Source organism: Aythya marila (genome assembly GCF_965140915.1).
Source record: "Aythya marila genome assembly, chromosome: 2".
Lineage (NCBI taxonomy): Eukaryota > Metazoa > Chordata > Aves > Anseriformes > Anatidae > Aythya > Aythya marila.
Genome location: NC_139043.1, coordinates 37827771 through 37846494, shown reverse-complemented (window position 1 = coordinate 37846494; position 18724 = coordinate 37827771). Strand labels below are relative to the sequence as shown.

The following is an 18724-nucleotide window of genomic DNA, read 5'->3' as shown; positions in this document are numbered from 1 at the left end:
GAGTAATGATATTATCTATAAAATTACAGCAATAAAATGTGTTTAACAGTGTTAGAGTGAGGTGATTATGGTTCTTCTTGTGTGCAACCTGACAATTCAATTAATCACTTCTAGTATGCATGGTTGTTTATCAAAAGGAAGCACTTAAAACACTTAAAGCACTTTAATTCTACCTAATCAAAAGTTCTCCGTATCATAATTTATTTATTTGACTACAATTTGCAAAACACAAACTGTGAGTTATATAAAAATAGATTCGTAACTTTTCAATAATGTATGAAAGATAAGCTATTGAGTCATACCCAGCCTATTAGGATGTAATTTAAGTTCAGTTTCTTCTGATATAGATATACTGCTGTGTATTGACATATTTTATAGTAAATATTAATGTATTAGTTGTTTTATACAAAAGCTATTTGAGTAAGTCTGTACTGTAGCATTCTGCTTCTAAAATAATAGAATACTTTCAAGATAGAAATGAGAAAGATATAGTTTTTCCTTTGCTGTAAGGAAAATTAGGTTTGGAGAACTGAGGTAGGTTTCTTGGTTGTTTTTAATGTGCAGAGTGGTCAAAATGGCTCTGTGGTACCCTCGTTCCTGGAGTCGCATTATGAAGGGAGTTGCTCATCCCGCAGCATCAGGAGCTTAGCGTGTCTCTTCTGTGTTTTGGAGGAGAAGGCACCAACGTCGTATTCCATTTACTGTGTTGTGCACATGTGGCTCTTTGAAAGAGCCTTTTTCACTCCCCTGGGGACATTTTTCAAATGTTTACGTAGCACATTCCATGAAGAACATCATATATTTTTTGTTTCTTTTCCAGATAGCAGACAACCAAATCGCCCCTAAAAAATGTGTGTGTGTGGTTTGTGTTTTTTTTTTCCTCTGGTATGTGAGATTTGTGTACAAGCATGTAACTGGAGCAGATGTAATACTGTAAGTGTGTTTATAAGGGTTCTATCAGGATAAGCCTAGGATAACTGCATTACCCACAAAGCCATCAGTGAGTTATACAGGTTGTCCAAAATGAGTGCCAATAAAACCATAATGTGGTAGCTTTTCTGTACATAAAGATGTCATATTTTAAATCTCATAATTTGGAACATTCCAGGGTTTAAAGCAAGGCTTGCTGTGTGTTCCCTTCAAAAGCCTGGATCTTTCCTCCACAATGTTGTAAAACTCCTGTTCCTCCCCGTGCGGGGCTGCAAGATGCCAGCGCATAAATCTGTCACGGGGCAGGGCTGAGCGCTGTCAGATTTATACCTCACTATTTAGTTAATTTACTTCTTAAAACCAAGGGTTCCGTTGAAAAATAGATGACTAAATTAAGAGGCAGATTTAAAAGGTACTTAAGCAATTCTGTTTATACAAGATGGGGATTTTACGCAGGTTGTGAACTTGAGCATTGGCAGGTTGAAGTCTTTTTGTCTGGAATATCAATAAAAGCTGATGTGGGATGATTTGATCTACCCGTTAAAATGCAATAAGGTGTAAAATGATAAATGCAAAAAAAAAAAAGGCTTTCCAGTCGCTTAGGACAAGGAGCCTAAATAGGCAACTAGAAATTTCTTTCCGTCAAGTCACTGAAGTATTTTTAAATCTCACTTGTCATTTTTTCATTTCTTTATCTCTTGTCATAGAATACCCATGTGAGAGAAAGCATGTGTGTGTGAAGTTAAAAACAGACCATAATGCACAGTATTTAAAATATCATCCTGGTATTTGAATTTTCTAGTTGCCAGGGGGATGAAGGGTTGTCATGTAACAAAACAGGAGCTAATTTATTTCAGCTTGATCAGAGTTAAGGGGTTTCTTCCTGCGTTGACCCAATTAAGGGAATTTCTTTCCTTTTCAGTTCTTTCTGGGAATTTTTCTTCTTTCAGACAAACAGTGCTCCCTAATTTTCTTTATAAACAATTAAATATGTTAATTCTTCATGCTGTTATTGCATTGTAAATAACAAGTTCTGTGATTGAGACCCACAGCATCTTTCTGAAAAATGTAAACAGGAAGTATTATTCCCAGTTTGAGGATTATGGTGTTTCTGTGCCAAAGCCAGTATTAGTGTACAGATCTCCTGACTTACGTGATTAAAGAAGCTTCTTTATTAGTTCGGTGCATGATACTTTCCAGGTTGTTCTACTTCCACATGTAGGGCTGATAGATGCAGACTGTCAACCTATGTTCAGAATAATATTTAACTATTGGCATTGAAAGTTGGCCATTGCCCATCATGTCCTCTAATGCCTCACTGTTGTTTTTTGTTCTTTTTTTCTTTTTAGTAAGTATTTAACTCTCTGGTTTGTAGGTGGATGCAACACCTTTTGTGCTTCAGCAGATTGCTTGTTCCGCAGAATGTATAACTAAGGAGGAGGAAGATTAGAAGGAGAGTTTTGGTTTGGGAGTGGCATTTGCTTTGGGTGCTCAAGAGTTTGGGATGGGTTGTTTGGTTAGTATACAAAATAGTTTGGCACGTTTATGTAATGTTAAGCCATTGCTTGTACTGCCTAAGTCTAGTCACAGAGTGGAGACAGATTCTTGGATGAATGACAAAAGAATAAAAAAAGGAAAGGTTAAATTCTCCCTGCAACTAGGTAGGCTATTAGGTAATCATTAGTATGCAGTTTGTATTAATTATTTGTGTGTAATAGAAAAACTGCTGCAGAACTGAACAAACTGTATTGCTTATCCACATTAGCACTGCTATATTTCAACTCCAGTCCAAATTTCTGCCATGTTTTATTGCCTTTATTGAAGAAACAAGTACAGGTAAAAAGAAAGTACAAAACAAGTACAGGTAGAAAGAAAAGGTAAGCCTTTGCAGACCCCCTCAGCATTACTGAATGTAGAGTCATATGCTCCTCCAAATTTAATCAGAAACAAATGAAAAGAAACAAATACCATTCTAATACAGAAGTATTTTAGCCTGTATGAGGATTGTGAAAGATATAATACTATCCTGTCAGCTAAAGAGGGGGAAAAGAAGCCAACTGGCTCTTAAAAATATTTGTTTAAATAATAAATAAATAAATAAAATAAAATATTTGTTTAAATAATAAATAAATAAATACATAAATAAACATTTCATCATCATTTCTCTTTTTTTTTTATATATAATTCAGTCTGTCCTTTGTTTTAGGCTTCAAATATTATTCATTTAGAAAAATGATATTTGGCAGCATTTGTTTAATATGTTAAAAAAATTACTAAAATAAAAAAGTCCCATTCATCTCTAGTGAGACGATTATGTTAGTGAGACAATTGCTGTGTGCATGTGTAATTCACTGTGGCTGTTCTGTTTGGTTTTTGTTTTTTTGATTTTTTTTTTCTCTGCTGCATTTAGGTTATCTGGTTTCAGATACGATCTATTAAGTGGCATATTTTTCAGTAGTTGAGGTTTTCCCACCTGTCTACCCTAAAACACCTGCAACATATGTTTGTGTAACCCTGCAAAGCTTTGTGTTTTGGGCCTCGAGAAATTCCCCCAGAGCTTTTTGCTTATAAACAGCTGAGCAATTCATTTCTCTAATGACGAGTGCTTTTCCCTTGGCATTGAGGCAATAGCATGTTCACTAAAATAAGTCTCATTTTTCATCAGACATACTGAAAATCTTTTCTCATTGTTGTCTCTTATTCTGAACCTTCAGATTTTGTGCAAAATTAGATTAATCTTTTTTCTGTTAATATGCAAAAAAGGGGGGAAACACCTAGACAAAGAAGAAAAGAGTGTTGTGTAGGTTCCTCTGCTAGCACCTGCGTGGAAACTTTTGCAAATAATGTGTATTCAAACTGTTAAACATTACGTTACAGCAGCAGCGTGTTTTTCCTGATAGGCTGCAGAGCAATCTGCCTGTGACTTGTGTCCCACAAGCACGTATCGCTGTATCATAGCAGCTCAGTCGGTAATCTTATGCAGAATGTCTCTGGAGGCTGGGGAGGGAAGGGTTTATACTGAAGAACTTAAGTGTATGGAGCACAGTCCTTAGCTGGTGGGAATTTTACGTGTTTTTCAGCAATTTGTGTAAGTTTAGGGAATTCCTGCTACACATGATGCGATTCTGACCCCATCCTCAGTCCCATCACCTGGGAAAAGAGCAGGTAACGTGTAACTGAGCTCCAGCCCTTTTCCAATAAATCAAAGTAGAAGGTCACCAAGAACCCCCTGCCAGCCCTGAGATTCAGAGTGTATCGGGTGGTGACTTAGAGTAGAAGAGGGGGCTCAGACTTCATGGATGTTTTGAACAGTGCAATCAACCTGCAAATGAGGTAGTAATGGGCTTCTGTCTTCTAAAATTAGAAAGGGCTTAAAATCAGAAGTACCTAAGAGATATCTGAAACAAATTAAGATACATCCTCTGTGGCTAATCCGTATGAGACATACACATTTTAAAAATAAATAAATAAAATATTTTTAAAAGTCCAAAATCACACCTGTGTCTACATGTGCTTCTATAGCTGTGTTTAGTATGTTGTCCTTCTGAAAGCCTAAATTTGGCAGTTTTCACCAGTTTGAGCACACTTCAGGAAGAAATGTAAGAATAGAAGAATTGGAAAACCAGGAGACTGCTGCTAAAAATGGGTGTGGGGAAGGATTTGTAGTATTGGCACAGGCAGCTTTAGGATTTTTGCACTCCGTTTCCTTAGAAGGGAAAACAACGTAAATGTGTTAATCTGTTTACTGCCCTACACAATGTATTAAGGAGATTCAGCAAATTACTATTTTGAAGGGTTAATTTTACTGTCATTTTAACAAGATTTTCCACTTAAGAAAAAAAATTCATCTAAAGTACTAGTCAAAATACTTACATAATTTTAAGAAAAAAAAAAGAAAGGAAAAACTTTGCTAGTCTAAGTAAATAAAAATATAAAGAGGACCATTCTAAATTGCACTGTTTCAGAAAAAAATGTGGCTATTGTGAATATTTTAGACAACAAAGCTATATTTTCATGTAAATAAATTTGTTTAATCTTCTGTTCTAATACATGGCATGTAACATAGAGGATGGATTAAACTGCATGCTTAGACAGGGGAATTAATTCAAAATACATACGGAGATGTAACTGTAGGTTTTCCTTTCTGCTTCCTATATATAAATTACAAAAATAGTTATAATCAATAAAAGATTTAACTAACGTTATCATAACAATATAAACTCATAGACCATACTTTTTGCTGCCTGAAGTGCTGTTTTCTAGCAGTATTTACCATTTCTGTGGTAAAGTTGCACAAATATTTTTCTGCTAACGTTTCTCAGGGGTTGTATTGTTTTGTTTTGTTTTAAGTAATGGACTTTCCTTGAAGGATGTCTTTGTAGTGTTACAAAAAGATTTGTAGCAGTAACCCTTGGTATTTACTATCTTGCATTTCTAATGTTGTTTTCCAACATTGTTTTTTTTTCTGAGGGCTTTTTTTTTCACTGCATGTAATACTACTTTAAACTGCTTCTTCCTTTGATACTTTGAAACCACACAGGAATTTAAATAGGCCCCTGTGAAAGTAATGCTTGAGCCTCATTCATATGTTCAAGTTAGATCATTATTACTATTAATGGCTTTAAGTGCTTAGATAGCAGATCAGCCTTTCGTGCCTTGAATTGCTTGTCATTTCTGAATAAATATGTTTCAAGAATCTGTTCCACATGATCTTTTCCTTTTTCTTTTCTATTTTTTTTTTTTTACAGAAGCAAAGTGTAATGATCTTTTTTTGTTTCATTGGGAGGTGGAATAGAAATTCCATTGTTTTTGCCAAGTTTAAAATACATACAGTTAGGAAACAGATTGCAAAATAAAGTAGCAGAGTGAGTTTGTCAAAAGGGGCTGTCCCTTGAATTAAAAGTGTCAGCTACTTTGACCATCTGTAATCTCCCACCTTGTGGAAATGGACACCAAATCACATGAAGAAGAAAGTTATTTAACTGATGGGAGAAAAGTTACACTGTTTGCTTGCAGAGTAGTCGCAGAACCATCAGTTATCCTCATCACGTCAGTTTGGATTTGATTATCATAGAAATGCATTGAATTACCAAACTAGAGCAATAGTAACTAAAGCTGATTCATTGTTATTGCTGTCAGTTGATGAGGACTGACTTACAAGCCATATGAATGGGTAGAGTTATGCAAATATTGTTTTTATAACAAGAGAAGAAAAATGTACAGCGGCCATTACAATGTGGGTGGTAGAATAGACGAGAATTTTTTTATTGCTTGTCTAATAGCTTTTAGCTGTTGTTTCATTTTTTAATGAACATCACAAACAGGATATATTTTTAAAATGTTTAATGTGTTTCCAAAGAAAGGAAATGAGACATATCATACAAGATTAAGTCTGACTGCATAAAACGATCTGGAAATTCCCAGCTTTACATTTGACCCCAGAAATCATCCTGCCTTTGATACTTACCACCTCCTTAAGTGTTCCTCTCTCCTGTTGTACACATGCAATAGTTTGGTTGTTAAAATGCAACTCCTATGCCTCCTCCAAAAATAAAAAGGTTTTCAAGGAAAGCAGGTTATCTGCAGTTACATGGAAAATGAGTTTACTAAAACTGTATTTGCTATTAACAGGATTTCAGAAGGCAGATCAGAATATAAGGCAACAGCCTACAAATTAACCACCTTTTAAGCAAATACCTATAAAGTATTTTGAACTGTTTTGTGCAGTGTATCTAATCATTACACTGAAATGTATCATTTTGGTTTTTCTTATGCTAGAAATGCTTTACTTTAAACCATTTCTCCTCAAATTCGTGTTTAGATATATATAAGGGGTTCTCCGTAGCTCTCTGCTATTTTAGATTAAACCATATGCACCTTTTTACTTTAAATTTAAAAAAAAAAAAAAAAAAGTTTTCAGATAGTTTTTAAATGCCCTTCAGTTTTTTTTAAACATTAAAGTTTTTAATGCCCTTCAGGTTGCATTAATTCAATCAAAATTCTCTATGCACAAACGTGCTCTGTGCTTCATCAATGTTCAGTGAAATATCAGCTTCAGAAAAGATGATTTCAGAGCTATTGGAGTCAGTGGGCTTCAATACTGTCATTTTGGCAGAGGTGGAAACTAACAAATAGCTTCTGGTTTCGATATTAATTATAAAAATTTTGTTACAGAACAGTGCTGTTTGTGGCTTTGGTATTGAGCAAGGGAAAATCAGACAAAAAGGCTCCGTGTGCCATCTAGTGGCTCTCGATAGCTTTCTTGGCTTAGTCCACAATTAAGTTTTGCAATATGTAAGCTCTTGTTTGTCCTCAGTACTATCATTTTCTTTAAAACCATGTCATTTTACCTTGGTGATGGGAAAATTCTGTACCAGAGCTAAAGAAGGAAATGAGATCGGTGTCTGAACTTCACCAGATTTTACTGATTTCATTAGAAGCAATCTCATAGCAAACAGCAATGCCCTCCCTGTGTGAATAAACACTGATTTCTGTAAGCATGAAGAGCTAACTGGTAACATTTGGTATTCTTTTAAAGTATTTTAAGATTGCTTTTTTATGTAACTACCATTACTGCCCTCAGAAACCAGGATCGTGGGAACATAAATTATTCTTTATATTTTTAATCTTCATTAATAAACATACTTCTTGTCACTGCTTTAAATCTGTCAGAAAAATCCTGAATTCTGTACAGTGTTCTTTTTTTTTTTAAAGTTAGGATAATGCTTTTTTTTTGTTTGTTTTTAACAGAAAAATCCAAGACCAGTGACTCACCAGTTCCAACAAAATTTAGATTATTACAAAGCACGTGGAGCAGACTTGATGAATAAAACCCGGTAAGCTATTTCTGAAGATGTTTTCACTGAACTAATATCTTACATAAATAAAATGTTCCATAAGTCACTTTTATCCCAAACAAGAATTACATAAGCAGTGTTAGAAGCACGTGTACTTAGTTCATGAAATTTAATTTGAATCTTTACCTTACTATTACCTGAAAAATGGAGGTTTCACAGATAGTGCTTTGGTCAGATCACTGGCTTCTTTTTCTAAGGCTAAGATGATTCATACACAGTGATTTGTATACTAAAAGCAGGGGGTAAAACATTGATGTGAGTTCAGGGGCTACAATTGCATTACATACAAATGTAACACAAGCTGTAGAAGTTAAATTAATGTAAATACAGTCTGAAGGAATTTTTACTAAACCATTTTGCAACATTCCTTCCTCACTTTTTTTTTTTAGAAATGGCTTGTATCAATATGACTTTATCTGTTTATAAGTAGTCTAGTGGTGGCTGTGCCCTGGCAGGATGGCTGGTGCTGATGGCAGGTGACTGTTGCCTCCCGTTGGTTGTCAAAAGCTGTTGTGTTTATTTAATTTTTTAAATGGTCTCAAGACTTGCCCCAGATTAAAAAATAATAATAATTTGGAAATGCCAGAATAATTATTTCAAGGATTTTGTGTGGAAACAGGTCATAAAGACCAAACAGGAACGACACCTGTTGGAAACTTAAACTCTAAGGACACAAATAGCCACTAAATCTGTCAATTCATTGCACTCAGGAGAAATTCTTTAGAATGGTTCAGATAGAGGAGTAAATCAAGAGAAATTTATCTCAACGCAGGACCATTTAGAGTAGGTCAGACATGGTAAATCTGGTTAAGATTAGAGAAGAACTAGAGATCTAGACTAGAGAGAGATGGAGGATGTAACATCAAGAAATGTTTCTGCAATGAGTAGAAACACGGATTGGGCAAGCTAACAGATCATTTTCATCTGTAATTCCACAGACTCAATAACATATTTAAAATATATTTAAAACTCTCTTAACATGTATTGCTTTTATGTAAAATATCTTCACAAATCTCTGACATGTATTGCTTATTTTATCACATACAAAATTTTTTAATCTGTCATATTCATAAATTTATCTCTCATCTGTCATAATGGCTACTTACTGAAGAGAGAAATGCCTTTGCATAAGGCTTGCTTAAAACAAAACATTTTTATCTTAGCAGAAAACTGCAGAGATTGAATCATCTTCCCACTGCTAGTTTAAAAATACACCATTCATAGTCAAGGTCAATGATGCTTATTGTGATGAAACAAAATTGTTTGCTTCATAGATGGAATTCACGTCTCCTTGATATTCATATTTTTAAACTGATGCCTTGCTTTTAAATGCATCCACTGATAACTGTACAACATAATCAATCAGCATTTTTCTTGTAATTGTTGTGTATGTCTGATACATTTAGATGGCTAAAATGTAGACATTGATCAGTGTTTAATGGCTGTAATCATCCTTTGTGTTAATATATCAGACATTTAAACAGTAAGAAATAGATACATTGTTCTTATTTTCCTGAACTCCCACTTTTTTTGTGCCTTCTCCAGAGATCTAACACCTTGCTATTGTTCATTTTCTGAAGCTGCAATACAGCGAAATCACACAATGAATTGTAAGACTTTTGTTAAGACTGCCTCGTGACAAAAAATGTAGATAACATCATTACTTATTTTTCGTGTATGTATATGTGTTCTGAGTTGATCATTAGTAGTCAGTTCAGAGCCAAGACTTACAGAGGTACTAGCAACTGCAATAACTATCCTTTCTAATTCTCAAATAATTATAAAACATTATTGCATATTGTTGTTGAAAGCATTCAAATTTATGTTTTGAACACAATGGCGTAGAGAAGACTTTTGGTGTTTGTTGTTTCTGTTTAGTATAGTATCTCAAGAACTCTCCTTCCAACCATCCAAAAATAGAAATAATCTAACTTTTGGCCTACATATATGTCAAAGCAGCAAGTTACACAGTGTAGCAGGAAAAATGATTTATTTTATTAGGCAAACATACAGTTGAAAAAAAGCAACAAGCTGGTGGACACAAATACACAAACAGATGAAAATTAAAGTTTCCGTGATCCATTATATTCGATTGTGTTTGCTTCTTTACAAAAGCTTTGTCTCAAGCATCTGTGGACCATCAGGATTCCACTGATGCAGTTAACTCAAAGCATCCACTGACTTTGTCACTTATGTACTCTCTGAGAAAAAGCTCTGCTTCCAGTAAATACCATTTTTTGTGCAAAATCAAGCTTTTTTTAACTTATTGTCAAGACTCCAAACTTTGAGGCAACACAAATCTGGGATGCATTGTGCAAGCCATTATCTTCTTTGTAAGGTGGTGATTCGGGTGAGTGAGGATCCATAGCACCCTAGACCTGGGGATTAGTCCTGGTGGACCAAGGAGAAAACATGCCAAATACACGAACGTTCAGGTTCTGAATCTCAACAAATTATTACTGATACGGCCCTGAAATCAGTGAGGCAGATTCACTGCAGACTATTGATATCTGCTTGATATCTGCTAAGGCAGCAATTAATATTTCATCTTCCACCTTTAAAGCTACAATCTGTGTGTTCTTTACGGAATGGAGAAATCATTAAACAAAAGGCTCTGTGCTGATTCTTCTGAGGCCACATATATAGAATCAAGAAAACCTTTTTTTTTTTTTTTTTTTTTTTTCCATTAAGTGTCTCTGCATACCCTGGGGAACTGATTAATAACCAAATCTGCCAAATAGTAGCAGAGTAAAATTTAATAATAATAAATACTATATCACGTCCTCTTCTTCAAATCATTAGGACTATTTAACTTGCTTTTGAAACTGTTTGAGTCCCCTACGGGAACATTTTATAAACCTGCAAATACTCTTTCTGTAGTTACTTTGTCTGTTACTTTGAGGTGACTACAGAAAGACTTCTTGCAATATTGGTAGCAATTAATAAAATGGGGAGATGTGGAAACATCCTGTAGTCAATATTCAACAATCATTCTCCACACTCCTGCTCTTTCAGAAATACATGACATGCTCTCTTTCTTCATCACCAGTCTGTGGCAGGAGAGCCCTATCTCATGAGTCTGCAAGCTAAACATACTTTCTTCTGCTTTCTCTCATTTTAATCTTATCTATCCTTTGTCTAAACAACTCAACTGTTGTTATTTTCTGGTTATGTTCTATACACATGTATGTGTTCATATTGTGTATTTGAAAAAATATATATAGAGAGAGCCAGGAAAACTATATGAAAGCTGACATCAAAATTACTTTTTCAGGCACATGCACAAGTTACAAGTCACCTATATTAATTTGTTTGTAATTCATTTTTTACTCCAAAACATTGTGAAACAATTTTTCCCAGTAAGATGATTGTATTGGTTTTAGTTAAATATATTTCTTCAAATCTTTTAAACACAGCTATTTATATCACTGATGTGTAGATCAGTAAAATAAAACATCAGGAGTGGAAAGGTCTCTGTGATTGTGATAGATTTCTGTGCAGGGTATTTCAAGCATTAATTATATAAAACAGGAAAATATTGCATGAGCAAATGAGAATGGCTTTGCTGATCTCTGGGTTACGTGAACACTTACACTGCGAATTAGAAGCTGCTTTGCCTCTTTATTTTAGACAGATTAAATGGTTTGGTAATTTTCTCATTCTTAACGTTGCATGTAACCGAAGTGAATTAAATATCCACTGTAGTTAAAAATAAAAGGTAACAGTGATAAGGATCATGACCCAATATATGTGTTATATCCTGAAGCCATTCTTCAGCCAAAATCACTTTTGCAATCAGGATTCCCTTTACAAAGCACTTGGCTTGAAATGACTAGTTTGGGCAGAGGGTGAAATAAGAGCAAAAGACATGTAGCTTTGCCAACTTAAAAGCAGAATCTGGTGTTAGTTTTATTTGTTAAAAGAAATGTCTGTGTTTGAGTTATTCTAAACATTTAAGAGAATTTAATTTAACAGAAATAAATATTAAAGTAGTCTTGGAATAAGAAGTGCAGAAATCAAAGTTTTCTTATGTTTCTGACACTTTTTTCATTTAAGAAGACAATTTAAGAAAAGTCATGCAAAATTATTTGTTTAGGTTTAGTTTGCATTTTTCAGGAAGAAAGGACCAAAAGACTTTGACCACTACTGGTTAGGAAAAACATGCACCATGTTATCCCTATGGTTCCTGTGTATGTTCCAGTGTGACTGTGATAAAACATGTTCTTTGTATTGCTCAAGTCTTGTTGGTGTTTTTTTTTCCCCCATTTTGAAAAACAATGCATGCATGCATTACTGTGTCTGAACTGTTGGCAAGGGTGTGGTGATTTCTTTTTTTCTCTTTCCAGCGCCAGTGCTAAGGCTGCTCCACTGAACATCAACAAAGTCTCCAACAGCTTGCTGAATTTTGGCCGAAAGCTGATTGCTCCAGCTATGGCTTCAGGTAGTGCTGTGGGCCCTCCAGCCAGTGGGGGCAGCTTTCCTGCACCTGCAGTGGCCATCCGCAGCACAGCAGAAGCCCCCCAGTACCACCACCACCACCACCATCAGCAGCAGCACCACCACCACCACCAGGCGCAGCAGCAGAGAATGATGAAATCCGAAAGCATGCCAGTTCAGCTGGGAAAAGGTAACGCTGAAACACGCGACAATGCGATCACAGAAGGAAGTGTTGTCATGTGCCTCAAGGACTGAAGAAAGTCCTTTTACTGATTTTCGATCAATGGGTTCACATCTGGAGGAAACAAAAAAGACAGGATTTTGTTAAGCAGGATGTTTGCAGTGTAATGTAGAATTAGACATTATGTCAAGAGTGCACAGATACTATAGGAAGTTTTGAACCTTTGAAAAAACAGCAAGTTACACAAAACATACCAGCAAACTTCACTGTTGCCGTAGGCATTATCTATCTTGCTATATGTTAATTTTGCAGTCTTTTAAATGCAATGTTTTTTTGACTGTAAGACTAATTTCATATAGGTATTTTTTCAGGTTATTGGCACAAATCCCATGCATAACAATATTAGCCAAATATGACCGCAGGATGTTAGATTAATTACGGAGTAATTCTTAATAAACAAAATCTTATTCCCTCTAGAATGTGTGGAGCTTACTTGAGAAGTTATTTGAACAGTTACATGTATTTTCCTTATCGTAATTCATGATGGCCCTCTGCACTTTTTCTATTTAATAAATCCTTTTCCTGGAGCCTTTTTTTTTTTAACATTTTTGAAGGACAGTTTATTTGAACAACAAAGTCAGCGAGCTCAGTTTTGGTCTTTGCAAGGAGTATGCCGTATCTGCTGCTTCTAGCAACTCTTCCTAAGTAATGGTTGAAAGTGTGAGGGCTGGTCAAGGTGCTGGTTGCACTGAACCATTGCATAGTATTACATAATGTTTTTCACAAGATTTGAAAGCCTAAGAGAAAGGAAATGACACTTCCATAGCTCAGATCGATGGTTCTTTCTCTTTCCCGTGGCACCTTTGCGGTCCAAAGTTAGTCCTTGCATGACACACCTCTTCCCCAGGAGATACTGAGTGAGCAGAATTCAGTGGTACATCTTCTTCTCACGAAGCAAAGAGATGGATGTAATTCTTTAAGGGTCACTACAGCTGCTTGGCACAATCCAGATTTGTAGCTTCCCTCAGAATCCTAGAACCTCCAAAATGGCTCCAGCAAAGGTTTTACAGTCCCCAGGACTGTGCAAATGTGAAACCAAAATGCAGTAATTTCTTGCTGTACAGTAGCCTCATTTGGTTTGTATTTATAATTGTCTTTTACAGTCCTTTGTGAATCCTTGATGTAAATCCTGCTTAAGTCAATGGAAGTAAAATTAGGTCTAAAAGGAAATTATTTCCACAGCTCTGGACAGGTTCTTCTATTTGCTTTTTAAAAAAAGTTCCATAGTTCCATTATCCTATGCCTGATTTTATAGCTTCTGGGTTGAAAAGTGATTTTCTTTTCCTTGTTTAATGTGAAAAAATCTGTAAGCGCCTTCTGTAGGTGGAATCTGTCGTAGCTTATCAAGGATGGCCCTGTTTATGCTCCAATAAGTTAACAAATTTGAGGCGTAGTCCGGAAACACACCTGACACTTTCCATATAACAATCAGAATAAAAACTGTGGTTGGGCTTTGGTGATTGTCATGCACAAGCTGTGCACATATTTCTGCATCAACACTATATTTGCTACAACTTTTGCAGACATAATTTAAAGGCAACAAAATGTAAATATACCTTCTTTAATCAATTGAGATGACAATGAGTTTTATTTTGTGTGTTAGTGCCATGTTTGTTGTTCCAGATCTATACAGTTATCAGTATGTTGCCTGTAGTTGGATAGAATTTTTGAACGATAGCAGCTAACTACTTTTGCAAGCACTGTAATTTATATTTTTTAAGAGATGCCTAAATGGCACATAATGTCATCTCCACCCTGTCTTAAAAGTGAGTCTTTTAAGTTCTTTGCAAGAAGACAGTATCATCACCTTAAGAAAGTTCTGGTGGGTCTGCAGCGGATGAGAGCACTTCCTGGCAGGTCTGAACAAAGTGCTTCAGGGGCTAGGGATATAGGACATAAACAGACATATCCAGAGAAACTCTTATTCCACTTATTCTGTTTGTACTGAACTCCTTAGCTTTAAGTGCCTTTTGATTTTGTGTGCTGGCTTTTACTGAGCTCTGGCTTCTGCTCTAGCTTTTGGGTTTCTAAAAGCTGCTTGGTATGGTTTGTAACTGACAAGCTGTATCTAACTGTCTAATGTTCCTGTTCTTCACTGTGTTTTCAGCTTTCCTTAACCTCCTGGAGCTGGGTTATTTAGCTGAGATAGACAGAGGCATGCACTTTACATTTGAGTTGATAGTCATTTGCACTTCCAATTGATCTACTACTCACAGATGTTTAGTTGGACAATATACCCAAAGAATGAAATGCTGTACATCTGACAGGGATCAAGTCAGTAACAGAAGCTATACATTTTTCTCATCTCATATTAGTCCTTTCAGCTTTTAAATGTTCAAGTAGTGTTGATAATTTAAATTAACATGTAGGATGCTGTAAGTTTGAAGAGATTAAATTCAGTGCCTTTGTATGAAGTGTGAAGAAGTCATTGGTAACAAAATGTCTTGAAGGACTGGCAAAATAATCCTATCCCAGCTTTAACAGCTCTGCTTTAGCACAGTTAGCACTCGTGTCACAAACCAGCAGCAGTGGCAGGTGTCACTCATGCATCCACCTCAAGGGGTGGCAATTGCTGTGCTGTGAGGGGTGGTTGTTTTATATCATCAGAAGGAATTGTTTTTCTTTCGAAAGTTTTTGCACTTGCTGAATTTCCTTAAAAAATGCATAAAATTTAGAGAATGTACATGGAAAAACAGCAGGCATACTTTAAAAAAAAAAAAAACATAATTGCAAGCCTGAAATTCCAGATGAGTCTTCAACATTACAAATCACAGTTGAACAAAGTATCCAGACACCTAATTGGAAAATCAGTTCCTCCTAATAATATATTAATCCCATTCAGCCTGTCCTCGGCACAGAAGAATGGGTATCATTACTGATTACTTATGCAAGGTAGCCTGCTAATACAAAAAGGATTAAAATAGTCTTTTGATCCTTTTTGATCTTTCACAATGAAAGAATTGATTGGCACAAATGTTACATTTAAATCTAGAGTTCATTGGATTGTCAAGTTGAGTTTGTGGTCTTGAAAGACAAAAATACTGAAAAAAATCTGGAAGAAAAAAAAAAAAAGAAAGCAGAATTGTTGCCTTTGCATTTAACCAGATTCTTGAGCATTCAGAAACTGCATAATCTTTGATTACCAAATGCCAGTGTGTTGCCAGAAAAAAAGCATTTCTCTTTCACTTCTTCCCTGATAGTGCATTATACAGTTTTCCTTCTAGGTCCTTTCTCAATGAAACCCAAAAGGATTTTTGATTTGAATGCCACTTTATCACAAGGACACATTAGAACACCAGTTTGAAGAGGAAGTTCTGCCAAAACTCTGATCAGCTATTTAAAGTGTTTCCAGGCTTCTGTTTATTTGTATGAGTTGATGCTTCTGAGGCATTTGTTGTAGCAGGAATAGAGTTTCCACAGTCACCTAATATGCCCTAACGAAATTATCTCTGTATGTAGAATTAGTTAGGAACTATGCCTAGAATATGAGTATGCTTTTTCTGAAGGAAAAAGAAGTTGTCCTTACTGACAGCAGAACTAAAAACATGTGAAAATAATAAGATACTCACTTAAAATGTTTTTATCCTTAAAGAAAAAAAAAAAAAAAAAAAAAAAAAAGTATATATTGTATGTAAATATTCTTAGGTAATTATGAAATTTTCTTGACAGCATGAACATGATACTCCCAAACTAGCAGAATGGCAGAAGTGCCAGAAACGAGACATTTTTGGCTGTTTGTTGTAGACAGTTCAGACTGTGAACACTGCTGAAACCACTGCTTTTTTCCATGTGCATGGAAGCAGCGTGTATGTAAAAGGCCAGCTATTAAAACTTCCCATTCACCTTTGCCTCAACTCAGGAGGCTCTCTTGCAGTATATATCCCGTTCACGCCGGGGTCTCGCTGCTGAACAAAGCAAGAAGTTGAAGGTCTCTATTTGGGTGAACTGCGTGTGCTCGGGAACCCTTCTAACGTGTCTGTTTGTCCACCAGGCGAGGCGGCCAGGGGCAGCGATGCCACGCGGCCTGCTCCTGTGCAGAACCCCCCAGCCCACACAGGTACAGTTGCCGTGACAACGGCGAGTGGTTTTGTGCCTTCAGCATCACCATGGGGCTGCCAAGGGACCCCTGCGGGTTTTCTTCATCTGTGGCGTCTCCATTCCCCCTGTTCATTGCCATTGTCCATCCACCAAGCGGCACTGTTGTGTAGAAGGAAAAAAAAAAAAAGCAGCTTTGCTTCATCCCTCCCTGACTGCTGTGTATGGCTCTGCGGTCACATTCCCGTACGCCAGCATCTGTCCTCGTTGAAAGTCTGCACTTGCCTTGTAGTTTTTAGTCCATTTCACACTTCAACGTGTGGGGCGATTTGACCATCAACCTCCCGTTTAGTCACATAACTTCCCTGTTGTTGTGTTTGGGGCAGGTATTTTGAGTCGGACATCAGCATTAATGCTTTTAATTAAAGAGAAGCTTGCCTGCCTCGCTCTGCAATAAGCATACACATTTGTGTGATGAGTTGGTTCGCATAAATTTCAGAAGTGCTGGAAGTCTTTGTTCCCATTTCATTGTAGGGGGGGAAAAAAAAGGAATCTAATTTATCTGAAGTTTAAAAGTTCTATAAAACTCATGTCATTCTTTTTGCAGATTTTAATACTCTACATCCTGACTATGGCAAATAGAGAGTAATAGATGAGAGATCTGAATGGTTTTGAATTATAGATTGTGCCTTGCTTCTGTTCTCTTTGGTATCTTTGTCCTTCACTCTCCTTGTAACTGTGGTAGCTATTCTTTCCTCTGTAAGGGCCAAATAGAGAGTGAGACATTGGTTTTGTATGTCATCTGTGCATGTCTCCTTTGATTTTTCCTATATTCTCCTATAGTTATGGAGGTAGAGCCCTCCAAAGATCATGGTTATCTCCCTTACAACTAAACTCAAACTTTGTAAGACTTGCAATTCACTTTTCTTTCATTATAAGTCTTCTCCACACCTTTTGTCATCTTCTTTCCACTTCATTGGAGATCCTTATTATAGATCACATTATTTTTGAACTTCCCACCTTCTTCTCAAGACATTGCACATCTCCACCCTCTGACCTGCTGACAACACCAACAGTTCAGTCCCTTTTCCCACTACCTCATCTATTTTTCAAATGGTTTTGAAACAGAGCATTTGTAAAGCTAGTGTTGGCCCCAGTAATCTTTAGCAACAGGCAAGTAGAGAGTTAGAAGCCAGCACATGGAGGTCACACTGCTCCCTTTCGTCTCAGAAGGGTATGTATTTTTAGTGCATGAAGCCCAGTGCATCATTACTGTGAACTATTTATGGATTTTTGTGTGCATATATATATTTTTAAGATATCCTTATGTGTTCTGACTACTGTTAACATCAGTAGCTCTTTCTGTGTTCCTCTTAAGCATCTATTTGATTTCCATTCTTATGGTTTCTTCAGTGTGATTCATACAGGCTTTAGGATTTTCTGGTATGTGTTTAGGTGGTCAGAGAGGTGGCTTCTATCTGATCTATTAAGGAGGCATAATGTATTTATCAGAGATTGATAGAATGAGCAGAAGAAATTTAGTCTTGGTTAAGTGATGCTCTTGGGTTGCTCACTGAGCTGATGAAGAAGAATGAGATGTGCTTGGTTAGTTGGTAAATGTAGATTGTTGTATCACTTTGTATGTTTTGCTTGTGTGTTGGGGGTAAGAATTCTGCTCTGTTTTTACTTGCCTTTTTTTACTGAAGAATATTCCAGTATTGGAAACTCTCTCGAATGATCCTGAGCTATTGAGTGAGGAGAATGTTTCACACTGCTGGTTAAGAAACATGCTGAATCAATGAGACAAACTACAGAAAAGATGCAAATGTCATTTTGTGTTTAATCTGCCTGAGACCCTGAAATCTCAGCATTGGTGTTATATTGTATTTTCAGTCTTACAAGAGGGTTGTTAATGCCTCAAAAATTGATGCATGCATAATACATCTGACAGACTTCAGAAGCACTGTGGTGACTTCAGTCAACTGTTCGTGCAGTAGCTTTACTAAACTAACCATGTTGGGAGCATCGCAGGTAGCTTTCTTTATACAGTAGGGAAAATATGTTTGGTTGGTGTGAATTGTCTTACAGCTTTCTTCTTATTTCCAGCTGTAAAATTGATTATTCCTTTGGATATCAGAAAAACCTGTTACAGTACAGGAACTCTCCTTTATGACTTTCAACAAGCACACTCTAATTCTTCATATGTGTTTGTCTTGCATAATTA

The 18724-nt window shown here is 36.2% G+C and overlaps 1 protein-coding gene across 5 annotated transcripts in view; it reads left to right on the top strand.

The window, feature by feature from the left end:
- The window catches only part of TBC1D5 (TBC1 domain family member 5), a 318698-nt gene that overhangs the window by 250755 nt on the left and 49219 nt on the right, over positions 1-18724 (top strand). For all 5 annotated transcript variants that reach the window (XM_082754395.1, XM_082754394.1, XM_082754396.1 and 2 more), the window contains 2 exons: positions 7681-7766; positions 12134-12414. In XM_082754395.1, the coding sequence (XP_082610521.1) occupies positions 7681-7766; positions 12134-12414 (367 nt within the window). The remainder of the gene's footprint in view (positions 1-7680; positions 7767-12133; positions 12415-18724) is intronic.